Source organism: Chamaea fasciata, unplaced genomic scaffold (genome assembly GCF_029207755.1).
Source record: "Chamaea fasciata isolate MVZ Bird 193981 ecotype frontalis unplaced genomic scaffold, bChaFas1.0.hap1 SCAF_3, whole genome shotgun sequence".
NCBI lineage: Eukaryota > Metazoa > Chordata > Aves > Passeriformes > Sylviidae > Chamaea > Chamaea fasciata.
The window spans coordinates 56,799,400-56,825,383 of NW_027094088.1; the positions used below are offsets into that span (position 1 = coordinate 56,799,400).

The 25,984-nt window shown below is 42.0% G+C and overlaps 1 protein-coding gene across 1 annotated transcript; it reads left to right on the forward strand.

Annotated features, from left to right (window-relative positions):
• The first annotated feature begins 8,004 nt into the window (after positions 1-8,004).
• Positions 8,005-25,984, forward strand: LRP11 (LDL receptor related protein 11). Its single transcript, XM_066179099.1, has 7 exons — positions 8,005-8,530; positions 13,413-13,576; positions 16,079-16,220; positions 18,258-18,383; positions 19,112-19,321; positions 24,674-24,775; positions 25,044-25,984. Exons 1-7 carry the CDS (start codon positions 8,005-8,007, stop codon positions 25,196-25,198), a joined length of 1,425 nt encoding a protein of 474 aa, XP_066035196.1. The 3' UTR covers positions 25,199-25,984.

Below are 25,984 nucleotides of genomic sequence, written 5' to 3' on the forward strand. Positions count from 1 at the left end.
ATGAATCTGCTGGAACCTTCATGTCCTGACATAACTGAGTTTCAAGGGAGTTGTTTCTGAGGGTCTGAAATAAACAGTTTCCAGATTAGCTCAGATAAGAAGTGTAGAAACTCTGAGAAAATGGTTGTTATCCCAATATTTCAAGTCCATCTTTGAACTAATAAAAAGTATTCATGTGCATTTAAAAAGTATTTTTCAGTAATAGTACCAGCCAGTTCTGGAAATTGTAATATGCAATAGCTGACATATGTATTCAAGCTAGGGGTTCTTATTACATAACAATGAAATCTGAAGTGTTGGGAAAATTTTGAAACTTACACTCTCTGAAACAAAGTCTATATCACATTTAGGACCTTTTTGGGTTAATGATCTTCATTGCACAATTACTTGGGTAATCTGTATCAAAATGCAGATATTCTCCCACCACAGTGTATATACTGTGAGAACACTTAAAATACAGATGACTGAGATAAAATGACTGGGATTTTTTATGCTGACACCCTGTGTGTTATTTGCCTAGCCAAGTTTGTCACCTGTGAGGAAACGTGCATCCTTGGAGGCACATACTGGAGAACAGTAGGAAGAACATTGGAGGATTATTTGCATTCAAGTCATTTTGCCTCAAGCTTCAATACAAAATCTAGGATTTGCAGCTCAGTTTAAAGAAAATTCCACTCTCTCATCTGTCTAAGTTAATTTAACAGCCCTCCTGCTTTGAAGTTCAGAAAGACTTTTTTTAATGAGGATAGAAGTTAAATGCTTGGGATAAAACTCATATAAGCGCTCCAATTAACAGGCCAGTTTTGACACACCTAAAACCTGTTTCTCCACTGGTACCAAAGCAGAAACACCACTAGAACCACACCACTGATTTCATTCGGAGAGATTTGTGTGTGTGCGACCTACAATGCAACTGCTAGAATTGTACAGTCAGAGTGCTTAAAAAAAAACCCCACAGATATCCAAAGAGAGAAATCAAAGGCAAACATAGTCAGATAAACAGCAAAAGAGGAACTGAATTGTACTGAGAAAGCCGACAACAATATTTGTAATTGCATCACTTAATTATTCAACTCAATGACCTCAAAGTGTGTTATTAATATTAATTAATTTTTCTATTGTAACTCTCCATTTATAGCTATCTATTAGCATTTTCAATTTGCAAATAAGAGATGCAGGTTTTGAATCTGATGCAAAGACAACTAAAGCCAGCAGAAGACTTTTGTCAGAGCTGGGAGGACAAGCTACGTGATCTGCTCTCCAAGACAGAGAAAGGATCTACTCATCTTTTTTGTACAGCTTCAGATGAAGAAAAAATGTTGTGCTTCCAGCTATCATGGGTTCATTTTTTATGCCTCCAACAGAAAGATACATTGGGTCCTATTTGGTTGACAAAATACTAGCTAGGCAAACCAATGTGGCTAGGCTATATGAGCTATCACTTTAATTTTAAAAAATTAAGTGATAAACCTAAGAACAGTTTTCTACTATTTTTGAACAAGGTTCAGAATTCCTTTACATGAATTTTATTGTCTTTCCACCCAATCACGGCTGTGTGCACTTAAGACAGTAGAAGGACAGGAAAGCATCAACTCAGGTGACTGGCTGAACCAAACTGCACATTTTCCCAGGGCTAGCTGATTTATTAAACCAGCCAATGCATTCTCAGTGTTAAGAGACAAAGCTTTATCCAAGAAATTGCTTTAGAAATGTCACTGAGAGATCTATTAGCTGTAACAAAATGGGTTAAAATTATATGCAATGATTGCTACACTCATTACCATTATTTAACATCTCCAAGAAAAGAGCAGAAACCAGAGAAGTCTGGAAGAAAATGGAAGTATATTTGAGTTTACAAGGAATTCTGTCTTTTGCAATGGAGGTCAAAAGGGAGCCTTAAAAAGAATGGAGTGGAGGAAGCTGACTCCTTTCAGGATAGATGAAGCTGGCCAGTCAGCTCATGATTTTTACTGTTGCCAGTAAAGTAAACATTATCATAATTATATTTCTGTTTTCCTGTAGAATCAGGATACAAAGGCTCTACTGCCATTGCAAAACATTCCCAAGGAGTTTGGAAACTGCCAGAAAGGAAGAAGTGCTGACAAGTTCAAAACAATTCATGTAAGAGGAGCATACGAAATGATGGAGTTCATAAATTAAGAATTCCATATAAAATTGCTGTCAGTGACCAACTCTTTGGCTTCTTTTTGTGAAAATCTTTTCTTTCTATGAAAATCATGAGGGATCGCATACAGAAAAGGGATTATTGGTAGTTACATCCAATGTGTTTGCTAATTTGGTGGCATCTGCAGCGCCCGCTATTATTTTGTAACCTGTTTCAAAATCTTGACATTATTGATCAATGTCAGGGCTGCCACCAGCTCCCATTGACTCACTGATCATGAGCATGTTGCCCAACTGATTTTTATCACCATGCTGTGCTGTAGAAGAATCCATGGCTGAAACAGCAATGAGTAATTTTTTTTTCGGCTTGGTATTTTCCTTCTGGGAAGGGATCCTTTGTAGTTTTATGCATATCAAAACTTCATGCATGTAAAAAAACCCAAAAAAACACAAAAAACCCCAACCAAAACAATAAAAATACCTCCAAAAACCCGAGCTTAAAGGATTTAGGCTGTCAGTTCTGTATGTTCAGACAGTACATGAAATAATTCTCCACACTTCCAATATGCAGTAGGAATTTTTTTCAATGATTGATGGACACAGTTTATACAAATCTTTGTTTGGCTAACACCTTGGAGCACATGTTGTTCTGCTACAGCACAAATACAGAGACAGTGTCTTCAAAGGTGATAATGTGCAGACTGTAAAAAAATGCATAGTATTGATTCATCTTCCTTCTTTCAACTGTTCCCCTCTTAATGATGCTGTTAACAAGGTAAATTATTTTTTCTGCTCCTAGCTTTACCTGGGCTGTGGCTGTTAAATTAGGTTTTTGCTGTTTGTAAATCATTGGTAACTTATTTCTACAGAACTGGCTGAAATTCTAGGTAAAAATCTGCAGCTCTAATCCTAATTAACCCTTTCCCAGGGAACTACTTTATTATATTTTTTAAATAATTGTCCTTCATCCCTCAGACTGTGGTTTTACAGGCTTAATGCCCCAAGAAGTACCTGCCACTGCTGTTGTACTGACCAGAAGGATGCTGAAGGAGTATTTGCTGGATTCCAGTTGAAAAGAAATGTGTTTTTCCAAGATCCAGTAAAGATACGTGGTAAGAGTGATATTATACTGTCAGCAATACTAGGATTTATTTGCTTAGTTTTACCCTGCCTGATTTTGTTTTTGGTGAAAGAGTCAGTTCACCCTAGTAATGCCTTAGGAGAAGGCAGCAAGGAGCATGATGATTATGTGACCTCTTCTCAGAGGGAATTTCACCTTACACCAGTTCATAAACACTGCTAACTTCACTTTACAGAAATGGCTCCCCTCTTCTCACCCCTACCCATCCTTGCTCTCTACAAAGAGGGGTTTCTGTTATAAATATTTTGGAATATTTCTCTCAGTAGCAGCACCTCAGTGCTTCTGCCGTCAGTGTCTGTGCCTGCCACGTGGTGCCTGGCTAATGCTGTGCAGTCAATTATGCAGTATCTGGGCAGAGAAGCACTCGCAGCACGTAAGAACGTGATGCTAAAGCAGCCACCTGATGTCTCAGCCCCAGCCTTACCGCTGCTGCTAGTGGGGAAGGGTCTCTAAAACGCAATCTCATGCCCCTTTTTTCAGTCTTTGACTCCTTCCCAGTCTTGTAGTAAAATACTTGCTTTGTGTTAGGCAAAATTAGGCACAAATGCAGTCAGGCACATAGAAAGGAGAGGGGTTGTTAAAATAATCCACTTTATCAATCAGGAGAGCTCTCATTTTTAGTACACTGATATTTAATACAGCAGTAGAAAGACAAGCACAGTTATAAACACACATTCACGTTCCAAAGACAGGGCTTGGCTATTTTTGTCTCCTTTAAGAGGGCAAGGAAAAATGTTCACCATACTTGGACTAAAACCATCTCAAGCTGGAACCAGTCATACCTTTTTAATTTGCACCACCATTGGATGTTCATAAAATCAATATGATATGAAGCACTTTCACAATCACGTTTACATTTTCATTCGGGAATTTGACAAATTATTCCTCCTGCTGTTTTCATACTGGTATGACAGCATTACACAGTTTTGCTTGAGAGGGATGTGAAATACTAAAAAAGACAAAACACAAAACCTGAGCTAAAAATCTGAGTTAATTCCTTTCCCTGCAATCTAACTGCACCCTATCTTCTGTTATTTATGCAGAACTCCTCTTACTCTCACGGTCAGAAACCTGAATTATCAAGCTGCAAAGAAAAGGTTATCACTTCAATTCATTCGTGGGCAAATTGCTCAAACTCAGCTGTCAATCATCAGTCCACTCCAGCATCTGAGCTGATTTGTATCTATCATGGGTGTTTACTCAACAGATTCTCACAAGCAAACTGGAGCAGAGAAAATGTGTCTAATGATAACATCATGCCGACAACATGTTTTCTGCAGATAACATTTGCATTATGTGTTTACTCTTTGCAGAGCATCTGGAAGACATCAAATGAAAAAGAAGATATGTTTCTTTTTCTGAGCACATATTCCAACCAAAAAAAAAACCTAACAAAAAAAACCCAACCAAACAAGAAAAACATGACTCCATGGGAAAGCACTTCAGATGAGGAAGCCTAGAAATAACTTTGCCTTTTGCCTTTTCTCCCTGCTCCCTTTCTATATATTCCATTTCTTTTTTATCCTACTCCATTCCTTTCTGTCCTCCGCTTTTTAAATTCCAGTTATTCTGTTACTTTGGAAAAAAATCAACTAAAGGAAGAGCAAAGCAGATGTACTCAGACTTTATTCCCATAGTTTCAGCGATTTTATGAATTTTGAATATGAATAGAGATTGAAACTAATCAACAGATGGTTGTAAACGTGAATATTCATGAATTCTGAAATCCTGTATTACTTTGCCAGGTATTGTTTGGATGTAAAGAATATATGTGTAGTCTAATCTCCACTTTTGGAAAAGAAATCTAGCAGTCTCTTTAGCTGGCCCATGCCTGACAAAGTGGACATTTTGGACAATAAACTGTGGTACATGCATGTATCATTTGAAAAGGGGACAGAAAAAGTAAAACCTGAGGAATATCTTTATGAATTTCTAAGGCCCTCTGCAAGAAAATCAGCCATCCCAAAACTTCAATTTGATGAGAAACAGGAATAAAATATTTTTAGTGTTACTATAAACTAAATATTAGTTTTGATTTGCAACTCCACAACCCAAAGAAAAGCTGAGGCACTCACAACAATAAATTAGTAAAGAAATGTGAAATTAAGTATAAGTAGTTATGAATCTAAGATTTGCCTTAGGCAGACGTTGATGTTTAGCAGCCATCTGTTTTTTATAAGTAATAAGCTGCTGCCACCTTCTGAAAAAAGTTCATCATGACTACAAATGCCATCTTTCTCACAAGGCCCAGGTAACAACATACATATTCTGAGCCAAGAAAATTAGGCAACAAAACAAGTTCTGCACCAACATCAATTAAAAAAAAAAAATCTGCTGCAGTTAGAAAATATAGCCCAAGAAGCTATTAGAGGGTGGTGTCAACACTTCCACATCAAAATGTAAGCATGTCATCCTTATCCTAACTTAGGAAGATGTTCTGACATCCTACTCACCTTCAAACCGCTGAATGAGACACTGAAGGAAGACAACAGGACTGTGTGATCTCTCTTTAGCCAAATCCTTCTTTATCTTTTAAATGCTCACCTACTCGAAGAAGAGTCTACTCTCCTTGGAGATACCTTCCAACCACAGCTTTCTCACTATAAAGCATTAGAAAGTGATCATTTTTCTTTGTGTTTTCTGCAAGAACCTGTCGCTTCAGCGTCACCACCACTGACAACCAGGAATCAGCTTTCTGGTAGAACTGGGTACAACAAGGATTGTGGGATGAGCCACCCTCTGCGCCCTGTAAATGGGCCCCCACTAACAAATGCTGGCTGTGTGCTGGTCCAGAAGGGGGAACTTCTGCTCAAACAGAGTAGCTCCAAATCTTTGATGATTCTGAGAAGGGATGGCCTGGTATGTTTTTTCCTCTGCCAACTTCAATGTGCATCAAGCTTTATTTTGGCTTATATTCTGGAAGGAAAAGTAGTATCAGAGGGTACAGCAGCAGAGCAGCAGCAAACCAAGTGTCACCTCTAGCAAATCAGTGCTTCACAGTCAGTACCTCTGTTATGAATAGATTGATCACCTCTCCAAAACATTGCTAAAACTAAAATTGTGACATTCTGGCCCGGTTTTCAAAGCAAATGAGGATCATATCATCTTACTGTCTAGCTCCTCCATCTTCTTATAATCTTGGAATGTATTGATCAACACATTTAGTTTCAACTAAAATTGATGGGAAATTGAAAGTGTCAAAAATATAATTTATAGGAATTTAGAAAACCCATAGAGCACATCGCCAGAGAAAATCGATCTTCAACAGTTGCACATCTGACAGACCAGCATGCTCCAATGAATCACTGAACTACAGTTCTATTATTTGGGAGAGGAGGAGGAGAAATAATCCAAACTACAAGCTCCATGTGAGTTTCCTGGGCAACACCCAAGGCTCCATGATGACAGAATATTAAAGTGGATTTGTTTTGGAGGCAATCCTGCATTATACTGGGAACATGGCCTAAAACAAACCAAAACTACTAAGGAGTGCAAAGATGTCTTAAAACCATTCCTAATATGTCCCTTTTTTTGCTACTTATTCTAAGCATCTTGACATAATGATTTTTTGATGCAGCTATTAAGCTTTTTGCAGTAATTTAAGAAATGAGTCTGCTTAAAGATGCTTGGAAGAATGAACCAAATGAAAATGAAAACACAGAGCTATCACTTGACCTGTTACGACATCCCTTAGTAGGCAGCTCAAAACCCATCACCACCTTCTTACATTTACTGGCAAGTTTCTATTTTTCAGTGCTCATAGGCAGGTCTCAATGTGCCATTCTAGCACTCTGAGGCTCCATACATCTAACGAAAAATAACAAAGCATCTGTTTTGAAGGATTGCTGATTTTCAGGGATAATACTGTTATTAGTTTATGTTACAGAATTGGCAATAATTTCATGATAAAACAGAAATTGTGACAGACGTAAAACTGATTAATTTAATTGCAAGTATTTCTCTGAAACTCATTTAGCAAAGACTTCAGAGACGCACGGGGAGCTCGTAACCATTGCTTTGGGTGGTTAAGATCCTATCTGGGATTTTTTTTGCAGGTCAAGAGGTCACAGCTTTGTGCTTTATGTTTTTGACTACTGTCTTTCTTTTTTTTGTAAATTCTGAACAGAAATGCCATGGCTGGGATGGAGTATTTCACAATTTCTTTTTTGTTTCTTTATTTGTTTGTTTCCTCAGATTCACAGAACCACAAACTGTTTCAGTGACCTCCACCCAACCTCGATTATTTGCAGGTGTCATCTCCCGGTGTGGAATCATAGAATCGTCAAATCACAGAATGTTAAGGGCTTCCACAGAATACCTTAAAGGTCATCTAATCCCAATTCCAATCCCCCTGCCATGGGTTGGGACGCCTTCAACTAGACTAGACTGTGCAAGTCCTCATCCAATCTGGCCTTGAACACTTTCAGGATGGGGCATCCACAGCTTCTCTGGGCAACCTGTTTCAGTGTCTCATCACCCTCACGGTAAAGAATTTCTCTCTAACACACATCTCAAAATTCCCCTCTTCCAGTTTGAACCTCACTCACTCCTCCTATCACCGCGGCTCCTGAAGGGCCGTCCCTCTGGGGGCGGTCCCGGGGCGGGGCCGGCCGGAGCTGTTCGGGGCCGTGGGTGCTGAGCGCGGCCGCTCCGCCTGGTGCAGCCGGGCGGGGCCGGCGCCTGCCCGCGCCGCGCTCGCTGGGGCTGCCCCGGGGGAGCCGCTCCCGCCGCCCGGGGCCATGGCGGCGCTGGTGCTGCTGCTGCTGCTGGCGGCGCTGGGCGGGCGGGCCGTGCTGCCGGGCGGGCGCTGCGCGGCGCCGCTGGCCGACCTGCGCTCGCAGATCTCGGGCGTGGAGACGCTGCTGGAGGAGTTCCGCCGGCAGCTGCAGCAGGAGGAGCCGGGACCGCCGGCGACGGAGGGCGGCGGAGGGGGCGGCGGGGAGCGGTGCGGCGGAAGCGGCGGCTTCTCCGCCAGGCCCGACTCCATCATCCGCACCAAGGACTCCATCGCGGCCGGCGCCACCTTCCTGCGGGCGCCCGGCGCCGTGTCGGGCTGGCGGCAGTGCCTGGACGCCTGCTGCGCCGAGCCGCGCTGCACGCTAGCCGTGGTGCAGGGGCCCGCCCGCCCGCGGGGCACGGCGGCCGAGCCGGGCTGCTACCTCTTCAACTGCACGCACCGCGGCCGCCCCGTCTGCCGCTTCGCTCCGCACCGCGGCTACAGCTCCTACAGCCGCCGGACCGCCGGCATCGCCCCGCCGCCCACGGGTAAGCGGCTGGCGCGGCGGGAAGGGCGGCGCGGAGATGGCGGCGCCGGGCGCGGGGGCGGCAGGGCCGCGGAGCCGCCGCCGGCGGGGAACGGGCCCGTCCGTGCGGCCGCCCCGGCGCCGGGAACCCGCTCCCGGGTCGTGGGGCGTCGCCGGTGGGAGGACGGGGCGAAAAGAGACGGGCTGCGCCGTGCCGTTCGGCGGGGTTCCCTCGGCCGGGAGAGGCCGTGCCCGTGGGAACCTTATCAGCATGTATAAATGCCTTAAGGGGAGCGGGGCTCCGAGAGGATGCTTCCAGGTGGTGGAGGATCCTTTCTTCTTGGTGGTGCCCGGACGAGAGACGACGGGCAGAAACTGATTCACAGGAAGTTCCAGCTGAACATGAGGAAGAACTTCTTAACAGTACGGGTGACCACGCACTGGAACAGGTTGCCCAGAGGGGTTGTGGAGTCTCCCTCACTGGAGATACTCAAGAACCGTCTGGACACAATCCTGTGCCCTGTGCTCTGGGTCGACCCTGCTTGAGCAGGGAGGTCGGTCCAGATGACCCGCTGTGGTTCTTCCTGACCTGACCCATGCTGTGAGGGCTTTGGGGGTGTTTGGGCTTGGGGAATCCCATCCCTCAACACCTGTGCCTCTGCAGAGCCCTTGGCAGGGCATTATGCCAGCCTGCTGGTGGCTGGGAGCCAGACAGTGGGATGTGCATGTTGACAGGCCCTGCACTCCCTGGGGAACCAGAGAAGTCCCAGCTCCCCGTGTTGGGAACTGTGCATATTGGGCACCCTGGAAAGCGTGAAGTGCTGGTCCCAGCCGTGCCATAACCTGCTGTGTAGCCTGAGAGCAAGCACATGCCCTTCTTGGGGCTGCTGTCCAAATGTCATTGCCTAAGGCAGCTCCTTACTCACTTAAATCAAGATTTTTCATGCTTAAAAGCTCGAGAGCTAGACTGAAGAAGACAGGGATACCTCACCAGTAGTCCAGATGCAGCAAGGACATTCTCCACAAGCACCTCTGAAAACTAGGCCACATCAAAAGCAGCAGTTTGTTCAACTCTGAAGCATATTTAAGCACAATATAATCCACAACAAGCAGCTCTAGATGAAAACAAATCTGGGTTTCTAAATTTGGAGTCTGTTTCCTAGGACCTGATTCAAAGAATTTATTTGCCTTTCCCCACCTCCTGTTGTTAAACAGTCTTCTCTTAGCTAATTTTGACTTAATTTCGTTATCAGCTTGGACAATACTTTCCAAAATGTCATCTGCATCTTACTTGGCGATAGATCTCGTCTGAAGTATGAATGCAACATGAAGAAGTGTTGGTGTGGATGAAAACAGTGCCCAGATGTGCCTGTGTTACTGCTCTCTTGGGAGGGGACACCTCAGGCTTGAGGTCCATTCAGTCCTGCATATTTCATAAGAATGTCAATGGGAATCCCCTAGAAATACGAGAGAGCAGGAGCTTGATTTGTAGAGGCATTATGATGCCTAAGTATGTTTTGCAAACTGCATGGGCAGGTAAATTAGAGAGCTATAAGGAAGGATCTTGCAACAACAGAGATGAGGCAAGCTTAAGATACCAGAAAAACCCAAGGTGTGATTTTGACATTTTCAACAGGAGGAGTATTAATTCCACAGTATTATTGATACAGCAGCTTCGGAGTAATTGTATTTCATAAGCCTGTATGCGCTTGCATGATAGAAGATTAATATGAGATTTTACATCAAAGTCACACAGAATTAGGCTTTATTTTGAACTGCCTTAATTCTTTTAAAACCTGGAACTAATTTAGATTGCAATATAAATAGTATCTTGTACAAATGATGTCTGTCTATTAGAAATCTTGAATTTCTTGAATTCTGGAGTTTTTAAATGCTTTGCCTTTTTGGCAGCTTTTCTGACTTGCACTGGACTTGCAAGGCAATTTCAGTGCCTAGTCTGTAAATTTCTCTGTGTCCTGTTGATTTTATTTAAAAGTCTGCCTTGTGGGTGATGGTGGTATGGGAAACAGGGGATTATGATTTCTTAATGCAATTACACTGGAGCTGAAGCAAAGCCACAAAGGAGAATGAACTTTATTCAAACATCTGTCAGATGTGACACAGACCAGGAGAGAGCAAATTAAGATTGAATTATTTTGCTCTGATGTTTTGTTACCAGTGCGTTCTTGAATTACATTGAGAAAACAATCTGCACAACAGGATGATGAAGGCACGTCTCTTTTCCCTTCTGCATGAGTGAGTTTAGGAAATTTAGGAAAGCAGTTTGCATTTCAAGATTTTTTTCCATGAGGGGATCACATTTTAGCTGCTCCTTTTTTTTTTTTTTCTTTCAGAGTACTTTGTTCTTGAGTCTTCCACTGTTTTCTTTCTAATAATACCAAACCAACATTTACCCACAGATGTGGTGCCCTCATAATTCCAAAATATTTCTGTGCAATGGGATACAGTGATCTCTAAGATCACTAGTGGTGAGCAATGGGAGGATTCAACATCCAGGTAAACCAATACCAAACACATTCAGGTGCTGGCAGTGAAATAACCTTTTATAACAAAGTCTTCATTCAGAAAACTAGCTGGAGGCTTCATTATTGGCAGGAGAAGTCTGTATGGAGGGAGCAGAATAAATAAAACGCAGGATAAAAAAAAGCCTGTTGCGTTCACTCCCAAAGAAAAAAGTGCTTCACCCCTTTCTCTAGAAAGCAGCCAGCTGCAGAATCTCAGAGTGTTGACCTGGTGTTTCAGTTCCATACTGCTTATTTACGTTCAACTTAAATGCAAGTTGAAAACAGGAGTTAAGAGATGATTTTTCTCCTGAGTTGTGGCTGGTAGTGCTTTATTCCCACGAGTGGTGGTTGCAACTGGCTCCTTGGAGTATGCCTCCAATGAGTTTGCCTCCTGGGTTTTTTATGATGACTTCTTATTCCCCAGATCTGGAAGGGTTTCGCTCTCTAAGGATCATGTATTTCATTGCTTAAAACTTCACTGTGGAAAAAGAATCTTCAGCTCAATAGGCTGTCTCCTTCCATGCCATATGTCTCTATCAGGTCAGATTTTCCTTTTTGCCATATATTTACCTTTCTGAAGATGATCTGGTGGCTTACAAGCAAAGGATGGTCCCAACCTTTGGGACCAGAGATCTGTGTGGTCCCTCACTCATCTTTAACATAGGGCATGAATTTCTGTGCCTGACTCAATGTGAAGTGGTCCTTCCTTTGCAACTCTTGCTGCTGGAGTATAAAGTTAGTCCAGGAAGGGGGTATCCTTATTGCTTAGGGGTAGTGGGGCTTGTCTCTGCCCCTGCAGGGCATTGATCAAGTCATTTAAACCAGACAGGTGACATGAAACCCCTTTCCAAGGTAGAAGCAGAAGACTGGGCTGTGCTCTTTGAGACCCAGGTCAGTCTCTTTTTGACAGTCATTTGTAAAGTAAGTAATTGTGTGAAGACTGTGCGTAACTCATTTTTATCGAGTAAAAGTTGCCCTGGCATCATAATGATGGTGTTTATTAACAATTAGTTTTGGGGGTTTATTAGCAATGAGTTTTGGGGGCTTTTTTGCACTTGGATGTTGCTTTTTTAAACAAAGTTGGTTTTGAGGAGTGAGTGTATACGAATTAGGCAAAACTTCCTTTGTCATCAGATGAACAAGGACTGTTTCATACTTTCTATTATTTGACCTGGGTTTAGTTGTTTGTATGTTTTCCTAACTTTAGGCATTTGCCTTGAAATTTTCTATGCCTGACCTACTACTGAAAAAAAACCCAAGAAATAAGAATTTTGCTGTTCAGTCAGAGATCAACTGTTGTCCCACTGCTCCCATGAGCTCCAAGGCTTCAAGCACATTCGTGATACTGTTGAAGAGCACATGCAAGGAAGATTCCCCTCACTGATGGGAAAGCACCTTTCCTTGTGCAGCTCTGCCCACACAGAGTGCAGTTACAGCCTTGATTTCAGTAATTGCTCTTTGGAGCGTAACACCAATATCCTTTACAGGGTATCCTTTGCAGAGGCTGAAGAGCAGACAGCACTCTGGCACTTCAGGTGCCCGGAAAAGGAATGAAACTTGAGTGGGGATCTGTGGAAAGATACAGTCTTGTGGCCAAAGTTGTCAAATACTATCTTGTAGAACCAGATTTTTATCCCTCTCTTCCCTGCCTAAAGGTTGCAGAATAAATGACTTAAACCACTTCTGACAGGCTGCGTCACCTAACAGAACTTGCCTTTTGTTAGTGTAACCCAAAAACTTGTGGTCTGATTAGCACTCACAGTTTTAATCAATAAGGATTGTACTTTGAATATAACAAAATTCTGTAAATCCTAAATATTCTGAAAATCAAGCTTTCAAAGTCTTAAATGAGGCACTTAAAATTGGTAGTCTCTGATGATTTTTAATCATCACGTGCACTGCTTCATCAGGGTGCCACCTTATGCTAAATAAGTCTTTCATTCCTATAATGATGTATTATAAATTGGGACTAGAACCCTATTGAATGATGCAGAGTACTGTATAAGGTATAAAAAAGGTGCTGTAACTGCCATCTGTATGTAAGTCATATTTAAACCTATTTTTCCTTAGTTCAGGTTTAAAAAGTACACTGCTGCTAATAGTCGTGTTTGTTGTATTGCTGAAACATCCAGGTACCTAGAGGGGTTTTCTATGCCATGTGCTTCTGATGTTAATTCCTGAAGCCGTCATAGGACAATTAACTAAAATTGAAGCAGATACTACTTTGCTTAACAAAGTGTGCGCTAATGAACATGTTCCTCTTTCAGGAAGTTGCACAGAGGTGAAACAAGACCTTAACCAAAAAAAAAAAAAGTGTTTTGTATAAATGATCACTCAGCCTCCCCTCATCAATAACTGATCTTCTCCTTTTTATTGAAGAAGAAGAATATGATGAGCCTCCACAGTGTAAGGCGGGCCAAGACCTTGTGCTGCAGTCACCTGTGGACTGGGTGCTCTTGGATGGCCGGGAAAGTTCCGATGACCATGGAATTGTGCACTACGAGTGGACACTGCTGCAGGGCGACTCATCGGTTGAAATGCAGGTAGCTGTGCAGCCCCCCTCGTGATCAGTTACTTCCAGATTGTTGTGTTCAAGTTTTAAATGTACAGCTAAAAATATTAAATATATTCAGATCTGTCTACCAGGCACCAAAATTAGGATGCCTGTACAACTTTACCATTTATTTCACAGAAATGTAGAGCAGCCCCGGTTGGAAAGGAACTTAAGACATCATCTGGTCCAACCGTTTGTGGGACAAGAAGCCTCAATGAGATTATTTTATCTGTCCAATCCCATCTTGAAGACCTCCAGTGAAGGAGACTACACTGTGTCCCAGGGTAGTTCCAGTGATTATTTCTAGTGGCTTACACAGTTAATCTCTATCCTGGATGGCATGGGACAGCCAGCAGCAAAAAACTGTATTTGAGCTCTGCTTTATTTCTACTCACTGCACTTGGTTTTCAGCTTCTGTCACCCCAGTTAGAGACCCCTCAGTAATTGAGTTACTAAAAATAATAAGGGATTTTCACCAACAGTCTCCTGTCAGTGCTTATGGAGAAGGTACAAAGAAACATGATGAAGACCTTATGAGATATTTTATCCATACATTTTCTGCTGCACTTTGGTTTCAAATCAAAATAACCCACGAAGAGAGGGATTCTTCATTATAGTCTTTTTTGTGAATGCTCTAGGATCAGCAGAAAAAGAAAGAAAAAGTGCCTCAGGTCCACAGACTCTACTCATAGTCTGTTCACAGCCCGCAGCATCCAGGGCACACTGGGAATTCCACCTAGATGTAGAAGGATATGTAGAGGTGAGAGAGTGTGAAGCAAAATGAAGCTTTAAGAATAGTTGCAAGATATCATCTAGATAAAACGAACACTTTGTTATCAAAAACTTGTTAATCTGACCCCTTGCAGCATTATTTTCTTTAAAGAGCAATTAAATACTTTTTTAATTAATCTGTGATTTAGTAACATAGAGTAAAACAAAAATTAAAATTTAATAAAAACATTTAAAGTTTATATTTTTAATATTACTCAAAGTCACTTTATAAAATATAGACAAGTCTTATACCCTTTCAAACTTGTAAAATTCACATTAACCTTGTGGCTTTTTTGTATTTGTTAACAGAAGATTAATTTGACACACATTTATGCTTAAATAAATACTTTTCCATTGTGTTCAAATGAGCAGGGATTTCTCCTACAGATATGTACCCTGGTGATTAGCCATAATAATTTCAAATTTAGAAATGAATTAATAACTGTGATTTTTTTTTTCGTGCATTCTTCAGTTGATGTCTTTAGTGCTTTGGTTACTGCCCTGAAGTTACTGGATTTCATGTCATTTATTCTTTGAGAATAATGTATGAATTCATAGCTACAAGGGAGAATGGGAGTGTGTTTAAATAAGATAAAAGGCAGCTGTTGCACTGCTCTTAGGTAGCAAAGAATAAATAGAAGGCAGAGGAGGGGGAAGGACTGCTATAAAGAGATCTTATCATATTGTAGAAGGAAGGCTTTTTTTTCTTTCTATTGTAACTGATTATTCCTTTTTTAGACAATTTGCTTCCCCTCTCTGTAGCTGCACACCTCCTGGCCACTTAGGGATGGTAATGGGTTGAGGTTTTTTTTAATGCTGTTTATCTATTTCAAGCCAAAGTTTCTGTGTAAGCAGATACAGGCCAGCATTCTTCAGGGCAACATGAAAATATAAAGGAAAGCACAGAGGTCACTGGGAGGAGTGGTGGAGCATTCAGAAGTCAGTGGCATTTCTCTGTCTCTGCACAGGGAAGAGACTTGGGCTCCATGGCTCATGAGTTTTAAAAACCACATTTGCTCTCCTAGCAGTCATAGTGAGCAACAGGAGGTGTTTCTTAGAGCATAATAATTTCTTTAACACACTAAAGAATAAAATTCTAAGGGGTCATATGCTCCATTACATGATACTCAACAGTCTGATCAGGTAACTGAGTGCATTCATGTAAATAGAAAAGGAAAGAAATTTCAGTAACGAAATATTCTCACTGAGAGAAAAAATGTGTTTATCAATACACTTTTCTATAATACACTCTTCTATAGAAGGTCTAGGACTCTTAAGACCATATTTATCAAAAATTCTTGTTTTCTTTTGGGCATGAAAATTTATTTCTGTGAATCCATGTTATATTGTCTACAGACGGACTTGGTAAAGAGCAAAAGGCCAATATTTTACTGCCTATCCTCTAAAATTACATTTCCCATTACTCAAAAATTGAGTTTAATGTATGTGACCATTTGTTCTTCATTTGTGCGCTGAGATCCACAGCTCCAGGTGACTGAGTAGATCATGAAAACACTACCTGAGTGTTGTGGATTTTTTTACAAATGGATGCAAAAAAAAAAAAAAAAGAGATTAAATGTTCCATGCTGAAATACACGCTTGAATAGGCTGACTAGACTCCAGGAAGTGTTTAGTCTGCATGATGAGCTCCTTATTCCTGGAAGGTCGTGGATGGATCTATTGTACCAATATGGTGTTTTTACTGTGTGCCTTTACTCAGGTCCCACAGGCAGGAACACTGAAGCTGTCCCACATTCAGGAGGGCGGGTATATTTTCCAGCTGACGGTAACAGACACTGCAGGTCAGCAGAGCTCCGACAACGTCTCTGTGACCATTCTGCCCATGGTTCATTCTGCAGCAGGTGAGAAAATGACTGGAGCTGTTGCCTCTGTGACACCCAGGGTATGGTAGTCAGAGCAGAGCAAGGGTCTTGATAAAGGTAAAAACGTTATTCTCTATTTTCAGTCTTTTATTTTGCCCTTGTTCATTACAAAATGATATCTCTTTCAGCTTTGAATCTCTCTTTCAAAGTGAGGAAACAAGCAAGCAAGCATCACTTGCCTGTTAGAGCAATAATACTTTCAGGCACTGAGTATTTGTCCTTCTATTGCTAATAAGCATGCAGGGTTGAAAGAGTGAAATACTGACAACAGGTATCGGGCGCATTGTAACAGTCAGATGATGTGGGCAACATGACAGGGCTTTACTATAGGGAAGACCCAGTTAGAATTACTTAATAGTATGTTCGAGGCAAGCTAATAATAATACTGACCTGCATCTGTAGTCGGAAAGTTGGCATGTTTTTTCATTTTAATGCATTTAAGTTTTTCTGTCTGATGGTTGTTATTGAAGCCCTATGCTATTGGGGAGGCTGAAACTGGAACCCATCATTTTTAAACTCTGAGCTTCAGAAACATGTAAAAAGCATAAAAGGTAGAAAGTAAGTTAGATTTCAGTGGCTGTCAGTCCTGCTTTTAATAACTTCTAATTACATTGTAATTAACAAGTTGCTAGTGCAGATCTGCTGCTCTGGCACAAAGTAAAATAGCATTATCACCGTGTTCAGCAGAACCAGTGAAAATCTTGCTCTGCACCAGCACAATATCTCTATGTGAAAGAGTAGTGGCAATAAGCTGTTATTACAAAAAAATCTGCTTAATTACTGCCTGTATTCCAGTAATGGATGATAGTGTTGTGTTCATTAATGTTTAATTCCGCTAAAGCAGGCGGAGAGATTTGCTGGGTTGTTTATTTGCTGCTGTGGGTACCTAGGGTATCTTTTGTATGGAGCACATAGGGGATTTGCTGTCTTTTTTTTTCTTCTAACTCCCCAGCTATGTTAGCAATTCAAATGCTACTGCTATAGCTAAACCAGTTCCTGATGCCTTAATACATGCAAGATCATTGCTATTACTAGTGCTGAAGCTCAGGAGATGCATTTTCAGATTTTAGGGGTTTTAAACAGTTGTCTGCACTCCTGGCATCCTTCCCTTAGCCTGGTGCAGCGTTTGGTAAACCGCAGGATAACAACCAAAGGCTGTGACTCCCTTATGCAAATTGTTTTGCTCTTACAACGCTAATCAAGCACTGAACTGGATAGTGCTTTACAAAGTGATGAACTGCACTGCTGTTGAAAGACAAAAGCACAGATGTAAACACTTGATAATTACAGAATCAGAGTGGGTTTCAGGAAAGCTTTGAGTATGCAAAATGGAACAACCAGGGATACTCTCCATTTCTAGGAGAATCTAAATGTTAAAGCAGGCAGCAGTCAATTCTTTCTGGTGAAAGTAATTTGTGAGAATGTGACCTAGTCCTATTCTGGTCTGTGCTGTACTGAAGTCACTGGATTGCTGATGTCAATAAATGATGATCATTCTTTAAGTATTTTAATTAGGTTGCAGAAAATATGGCATAAAAGATCCCATACAGTCCAAATGTGTGCATGTAAAACAACATATTGGTGTTGAATAGGTATGTAGTAGGAGTTACGTGTTGGAGGGATGCAATTACAGCCACAGAGATTTCATTTATTTATTTTCAGGACTGTTCTGCATCTTTTAAGCCTAGGAAGATCTCCTTTCAGCTTAGGCCAGCAGAATTCAAAGCACTGTAAGGGTGCTGCCCAAGGTACAAGGTGCAACAGCCTCCAGTTGAGTATTCCTGTAATAGAGAGATTACCAGGCTAGAGATGAAGTGCCAGGAGCAGCTATTGCCTGTATTTGCTTCTGTGCCAATATGATGTCACACAGCTGAGTCTGGACTTTCTGCCTTGTTCATGGCGCTTCTCGGCATAGCGTGGTTTTGCTTTTTCCTCCGCGCTGCAGATTTGAGGCACTGACTCAGTATTTACTACTTGGATTTCTCTTTTGGTAATTTGGGAATTGTTTCTCAACAGCCTGTGTTGGGGTTTGCTCTCGCTACCAGTTTATCTGTGATGATGGCTGCTGCATTGACATCACGTTTGCGTGTGATGGTGTGAGACAGTGTCCGGATGGATCAGACGAGACTTTCTGCCAGAATCGTAAGTGCGCCAGGCCGCAATGGCACAGGAGACTCTGAAAGTAATCACGGCCTCAATGACCAAATGGGGACGATGCTGCTTCTGTGGCCTCCCTCCCTGTGAGCAAGCAGTTTGCTCCCAGCCTTTCACTGGAATTAGCAAATGGGAAGGTTTAATATCCTCACCATACTCAGGTGCTCAGAAGTTTTCTTCAAAGCATATTAAAATTGTCAAGGGTCCCTAAGGGACAGATTTTGCAGTTAAAATTTTAACTGCAGTTCAGCAGTTAAAATACAGGTTTTGCACTTGCATGATGATTCTGGAAACCATGGTCTCTGTCTGAAAGGGTGTCTCAGAGGTACCCTTCACAGTGCTGTTTGATGCCTTGCAAGAATTTGAAACACTGTAGACATGCAAGGGAACCAGCTGATTCACCATCATGCTGTTTGTTTTCGTTAGTCATCCCTCAGCATGTGCCCATGCTCAGCTAAGTGAACAAAACCCATCAGAGGGTGAATGGCCACAATGGCTAACCACTCTTTCATTATATTTTAGTTGCTGGATTTCACTGTAGAGGTCACGAGGGTACTCTTGTGAGCAAGTGTTAGGTATCTGTGACTCACATTTCATCATATGTGTGAACCCGAGGAAGTTGTTTACTCTGCCTCAAGGCCCATCTTGGACAGACTTCCCTAAGAACTCTTCCATTCCCTTCAACGTTGTACAAAAATTTTTGTTTCTGTTAACAGTCAGCTTGGGTCGGAAGACAGTGACACATGCAGCACTTGGCACCACCCAGCAAAGGACTGCAGGACTGACAGAAAACACAGAGGGAAACTCTGCAGAGAACACCCTGAAAGCCACTGCCAGAAATCAGCCACTTCCACCAGTAGATGCAGACATGTCTAACCAATCGCTTTCTCAGGGACCAAAGAAACAAATCAGTGAATTTGTGCCAGGTAAGAATTGAATCAGTTTCAATAAATCCTTCTCCCTAAAGATAGGAAGTGTCTTGCACCTTAAATTCAATTTAATTGTCTTTTGATGCCTGGCTAAAAAAAAAATAAATTCAAATGTAAATAAATACAAAAAAATTTCAGAAATGTAAATAAATACAAAAGAAACCTGTGAAAAGAAAATTAAAATGTAGGAATGCCAGGGAAATAATACAGTCTAAAGATCAAAATGTGCAGTGAACTAGATAAGAATTCTGCCACAGGTTCAGCTGTGTAGGGTGATGTATTAAGGCTCTTTAAATCTGCAGGAGAGTACTTCAGGAGAACATAATAAAGTACTGTTCAGTTTGGGTGAGAGTAATTGGTTTTTTCCTGGTGCTAAGCATTACCTCTCTTTTTTTTTTCCCCTGGACTAATATCTTTACTATTATGGGTAATTTTTTTTTTTCTGAACTCTTGATTCCAGGGCAGGAGAGGTCTTTTGTCACTGTAGAAAAGTCTCAGGCTTTGGTAACAAGCTACCTCAGGTGTCTGTGTTCAGGTCCCTAGTACTGTTCTGCACAGTGGCTGCAAGCCTGTAGTGAGTCACTGTGTGATGTTACAGGCAGAGCCCCAACCCTGGCCTTGGTAAAGCTCCAGAAGCTGCAATGAAATTGATGTGTCTTTTAAGGTTCATGCTGATGAATTAAAACGATCTGAAATGGCAATTATATGAATGCAAAACTGTGTGCACAGAGCCTAAAATCAGTACGAACCCCCCACTTTTATTTCTTCATGGTTAAGACTGATTCATTAGACAGCTATTTATAACCAGCTTTATTTTCCAGTTACAACTGAACAGTGCTCAGTGCCCTCTGCTGTCGACTCTGGAAAAGGGCACTGCCCTGGTTGGCACCTGGACATTACTTCAAGGTGCTTGTAGTTCATCTGTGGAGTGCAGGAGTGAAAACTCTGCAAAGGGAACACTCTGTGAACACTCTGCAAAGGGAGGGAAAACAATGTTTTCAAGAATTTGATGGCCTCAATGAATGTGTGGGGGCTGACAGCAAAATCCTGTCCCAAATGTTTTCCCTTTTTCTGACAGTACAGATGACCTCTAGATAATTCCTCACTGCTGACTAAAATTCTGAAGTCTGCTTCAAACTGTTTTCACTCACATAGTCTTGAGTGACACCTGATATAGGGCCACCCAAACTAAACATCAAACTTCCAAAGGGCTTTGCAGGCTCCAGTGGGAAGTCAGCTGCTAAGTAGGTCTCAAAAATCATTTGGCTTGTGAATCCAGGCATAAAACCAGAACTGAGGTCACCACATTTAGCAACTGATAATCAAGGGTTGTAACGAAGTACAATGCAGAAGCATTTTTGCATAATCATTTTCTGTGTTTGCCCATTGCACAGTAACTTACTTGCACCAGTTTTGCTCTAAAGGTAGCCTTTTGCACAGCAGTACACAAGCAAAGAAAAAGATTCTTAGAAAACTAAAGAAGTGTGATGGGGCTTCAGTGATTAGTGTACTACCAGTACCTGTTGTAATCTTGTAATTTTCAACAGGCGAAATTTCAAGCTGTTTTAATTCTTGTCGGTTTAATATAATTCTTTTGACAAGGCTCAGTCAAAATTTAATTTTAGGTGCTTAATTATTTCCCTGGAATAGAAGGATCCAATCTTTACTGACCCAGGAGCCCAATACTTCTAACCAAAAAAAGCAGGAAACAACTCAGAGAAGTTTAAAATCACCTATGGATCAATTCCATTTAGGGTGCATGGGGTGGGACATGAAGAGGTGCTAGGTACATGCTAGGTACATGGGTCTGAAGGGCAGCTGCCAAAAACTGCTCTGCCAAAACCTGCTCTGAGCTGCTGTCTTCTGCAGACACTGAAACTTCACAGAGTCCCATGCTGTGCAATAATGATTTACAGAGGTCCAGAGAGGCTCAAGTTCTGCCCCACTGGGAAACACCACAGTCTTTATGGGGCTGAAGAGACAAGCATCTAACCTACTCCCTAAAATCCACCCAGATCCATTAATTAAACTTCCCTCCACCACTGCCATCTCAAGGAGGTTACAGACCAAATCTAATAATTATGTGATACAAAAATGAGAGGCACAGAAATGCTGGAGCAGCTCCATGAAGCTCATCTGGAAACGTGTCCAGGAGGGCAATAATAATGCTAGATGCATTTTTGAGGAGAGGTAAGCAATGCTGAGCAGAAATCGTACCAGCAGCCTCAAAAGTTTAGCAATTCCACTGGCAGAAATCCTGTTCTGGGAGGGATTGTCTCCTGCTGCTGGTGCCAAGGTAGAACCTCTGCCTCTGAATCACTGTAAAGGTTGTTGTTGGACCAAGGCAATCATGTTCTTGTTGGCCTGGAGCTGACATTGCAAACATTCAGGCTTCTTATATACTATTTTACATACATTTTGAAAATAAGCTTTAGTGGTTTTAATGTCACTATGGTGAAAAGCTGTCTACTTAGGATACATATTAGGGGATATGGCTTTACTGTGGCAGCACAAGTTCCAGCTTTTCACTTGCAAGTGCTCCATTCAGGGCCGCATTTTTCTTAATTCTCAGCTGACAGTTTCAGATCATCATGGAAAAACAATCCAGGAAGGAAAACATAATGGTCTTAAATGCAGTGACTGCAAGGCAGTGTAAGTAGTTTTACCTAGTGGAGACTGCATGTGGCACATTCCAGCTGGCTGCTAGACTCGATGCTTGACACAGGAGCTTTCAGTTGATTTTTAAAGAAGTTTTTCCTGAGACATTGTAGGACTGGGGAGTTCATTTGTTTTGTTTTTTTACATTTGTTTTTTTATTAGTGGTGGCTAAAGTACTGGTAAAGACTTGTCCCTTCTGCTACTTACCTCTCAATAAACGGTTTTCATCTCTGAGAATTCAATAAAGACGTCTAATAAAGGGACTTTCTTGTCAAGTACGAGCAAATTTATCTTTTCTCCTTTTCTCCAGAGGAGCTGGGCAAAATTGTAATGTTTTGGACTGTGAGATAGTTCCTGGTAGCAGATATATGAGCTTTCTACCTACGAGGGTGATACTACAGGAACTTTTTTCCAGAATCCATTTTCTCTTAATAGTTTCTCTGTTCCATATTTCCTTTAACCTTCCTTAGGGTGGCCCTTCATGCTTCACTCTGATTTGATACAAACTTCTTAAGGATTTACACTGAAGTATGAAAATATGCAAGTCCAAGTTAAGGACTGTTTCAAACTTCTGCCTGACCTAACAGGATCTATTCACAGCAAAGAGAAAAAAACACAACCAACCAAAACATAACCAAGAAGTCACTGATTGTGTTCAATAGGTAAATCTCGCTCTGCGCTCCCGCCTTTTCAGTGGGATTCCTCTACAGCAGGGCAGGTCCAGGGGAACACCAAGTCTGACTTCAAGATAACCCCCTCAGACACTCAGGGCACTGAGTCTTCTGCAACAGTCTCATGGTTTGAAAGCTGAAAGGCCAGACATTTTCTTTCAAAGTTGGGAGTGGAGGGAGGAAGAGGAATTTGATGTCAATAAAAGAGTCCTTTCTCTCTCTGCAGACATGTCTCCATGGTAGTAAAGTCACCCAGACTGCATCTCCTGCAGAGGCCAGCCCAGCATTTCTGCATGGCTGCCTCCAAATAGCCCCAGTGTCCTTCTCCAGGGAATTTCTTAAGCCCAGCTGCATATTCTGGCACTCCTGAACTTGCAGATGAATATAGAAAACACTCAGTAGAAGCACAGCACTCTGGAGTGGGCAGTGGGCTGGTTTCTAAGCAGCAGTGGCCAGTAGCAAACAGGTCATGCAGATGAGTTGAATTCACAAGCAGCCTGAAGATTTGCACTCTCCAGCACAGCCAACCCAAGTGTATAAATCACCATAAGAGCTTTGCATTCCCCTGGCACAGGGTCTCTGCCTCTCCCAGGCTGCCCATGCAGTGCTGTTCTGGGCTGGGATTACAACATTTGACTGAGTGCCCAAGCCTTAGTCATGTTTTTACTGTGGAGGCACCCAGAGCAGTAGCTGTAACCTAGATCTGTAATTTAGGGTAATTGGAAAGGGCTGTAAATGGCAATTTCCTCGGAACAGACTAGAAAATCAAGAGAAAGTGAAAACCAAATTAAACCCTTGTAAAATGCTTTATGCCAGGCTCCTAAACTTCTTTGGGAAAATTACTCTTTGTGTTCTAGAGATAACAGATAAGATATTGAGCAGCATTGACTCTGATAGTCTCTCCAGTCATGTATGAACAGCCGCAAGCCCTAGCAAAACCCTACAAGCTTTATTGAAAGCATTCTATTCTTTGTACCCTTCCAAAAATTTCCCACTAAACTTCTCTCCATATTTCCCAAATTTCTTTACAAGCAGTTGACTTAAATATTCCATTTACTTAAATGGCAGGGAAACAAATTTCTAAGAGAGGCATTTAGATTCAGGCTGGAGCAGCTCTTCAAAAGACCTGATGTCTTTTGGGTATTTCCAAAACAAGGACAAATATTCATTTGGTTTCATTCAGGAAAAACAGAAGCAGAAAACAGCTGCTGGTTTTGGTGTCAGTTACATTCAGGTGGTCTTGCACATCTCTGATACCATATGGGTATTTTAAGGGCAGTACATTTACTCTTAGGGTTTTTTCAAGCCCACATTACACACCAGGACAACATCAGGGGACCAACGAGGAGAGGGCCATGCCTTGTTTCTGCAGCATTCCCTGCAGGTGTTTATGCACCCCCAGCCAAAATGGCAGGGCAATAAAGCTGCAGGCTGGGAGGCTGCATTCTGCCTCGGAGTGGGGACATTAGCATAGACTTCCATGGCAGTACCAATGAAAAAATTTAAGCTTTAATTAGCAGTTGTGTGTATTTGCTGCTGCCACTGCCAGGGACACCTTCTGCAGCCCTTCAGAGCTGGTGGTGGTGGGTGGGACTTACACACAGTGCACGTTCCAAGCTAATTACTTAAACACTTCCTTAGCACCCACCACTATATGTAATTCCAATTACATTTCACATTGATATTCTACAGATCTTGTAGCATAGTGTGTTTCTGCTAGCTCTGTCACAGTTCTGAAGGCTGCCAGCAAATGTATCACAGCACTGTCAAAGTGCCCTTGCTTTTGGTTGAGATGCATTGTGGTTTGGGATTTTACCCAGTTTTGGGTAAAATTGAATTCAAATTTTAGCTTTAGTTTCACATTATTTCAAAAATTCAAGTGAAACAGTCAAAGTTTTTAAACTGTCCTTTTGGTTTTTTTCCCCTAAGTTTAAGCACTTCACATTATTTAGTACTAGTGGATAAGACTTCCTGAGTCACTGAACTGCAGTATTCATTTATCTTGTTTGATTTTGTGCAGATAACAGTTCCTCAGGGAAAAGAACAGATGATAAAAATGGGGATGGCATAATGATGCCAAAGAGAGATCAGCTTGGAGGTGGTCGCCCAGTCCCAGAAACAGGTAAGAAAAACCATGTGAATTAATTTTGAATTATGTCAGTTTTTCAGTCAGGTGCTATAGATACAGATAAGGTGGTCAAGAATAATGTACTTACATATTCTGAACTGTCTCTAACATGATCATACAGCTTAGTTTCCTAGTATGAGTTGTTCCAATTACTATCATCTAAGTGATAGACCAGCTGTATTTTTAAAGAAAAAAATCAGGTTTTCTTTTCCAGCATCTCACTGTGTTAAATAAAATGTAATTTCTCTTAACCTCATTGTAGGTGCTGTGTTACCCTTAGCCTTAGGCTTGGCAATCACTGCTTTGCTGCTGCTTATGGTTGCTTGCAGACTGCGCTTAGTGAAACAGAAGCTCAAAAAAGCTCGACCCATTACATCTGAAGAGTCCGATTACCTCATCAATGGGATGTATCTCTAAAAACTGGATTTGGGTCAGTTGTTTTCTCCCCTTTCTCCTGTGTCCATGAATCTCTGCCTCTATAAAAGGACCAAAATCCTTAGTTTATTTTCAAGTGTAGAAGAAGCCCATGAGATGAAGAACATACTCTTCCCCTTCAGCGATAATATAAAAAGTGGGTAGATGTCCTTGCTCAGAAAATAGGAAACATTCAGGCTCCAGAGAGTAGCTCCAGTTGATTGTTGTGTAGAAGACACTGTAAGGTGGGGAGACCCCAGACTGGATGTGGGGTGCCCTTGCCCTCCCCACAGCAGCTGGGGTCTCAGCCAGGGCTAAGTGTACCCCAGGGCCCAGGTACTGGAGCAGCCAAGGCTCCACAGCCCAGCTGTGTTGGCCAAGGTGTGGGGGGAAGCCTGTGTCACCTTGCTCTTCACAGTGCTGCCACCACTGTGGGGACTGGGATGCTCCAGCCAACACGTTCCTTCACCATCCAGCAGAGACCAGTTGTGTTCTTTCCACCTGATGCACTGGGAGCATTTTCATTAAAGAATGTGTCTTGCTTTGTTAATTAAAAGCAATTGCTATCCAAGCACCAGCTTTTGCAAAGAAAATGGAGATTTAAGGAAGAAGGCATCTTATTTTCACTCGGTTTAAACCTCTGTGCTGCTAGCAGCCAGCCATGCTTCCTAAATGCTGAAATGAAAAAATGCAGCTCCTCAATAGACGAGCTTGGACTTCCCAGTGCTCAACAGCAGTTGTGTACTGCTGCCTAAAGAAGCTGTGGATGCCCCATCTGGCAATGTTCAA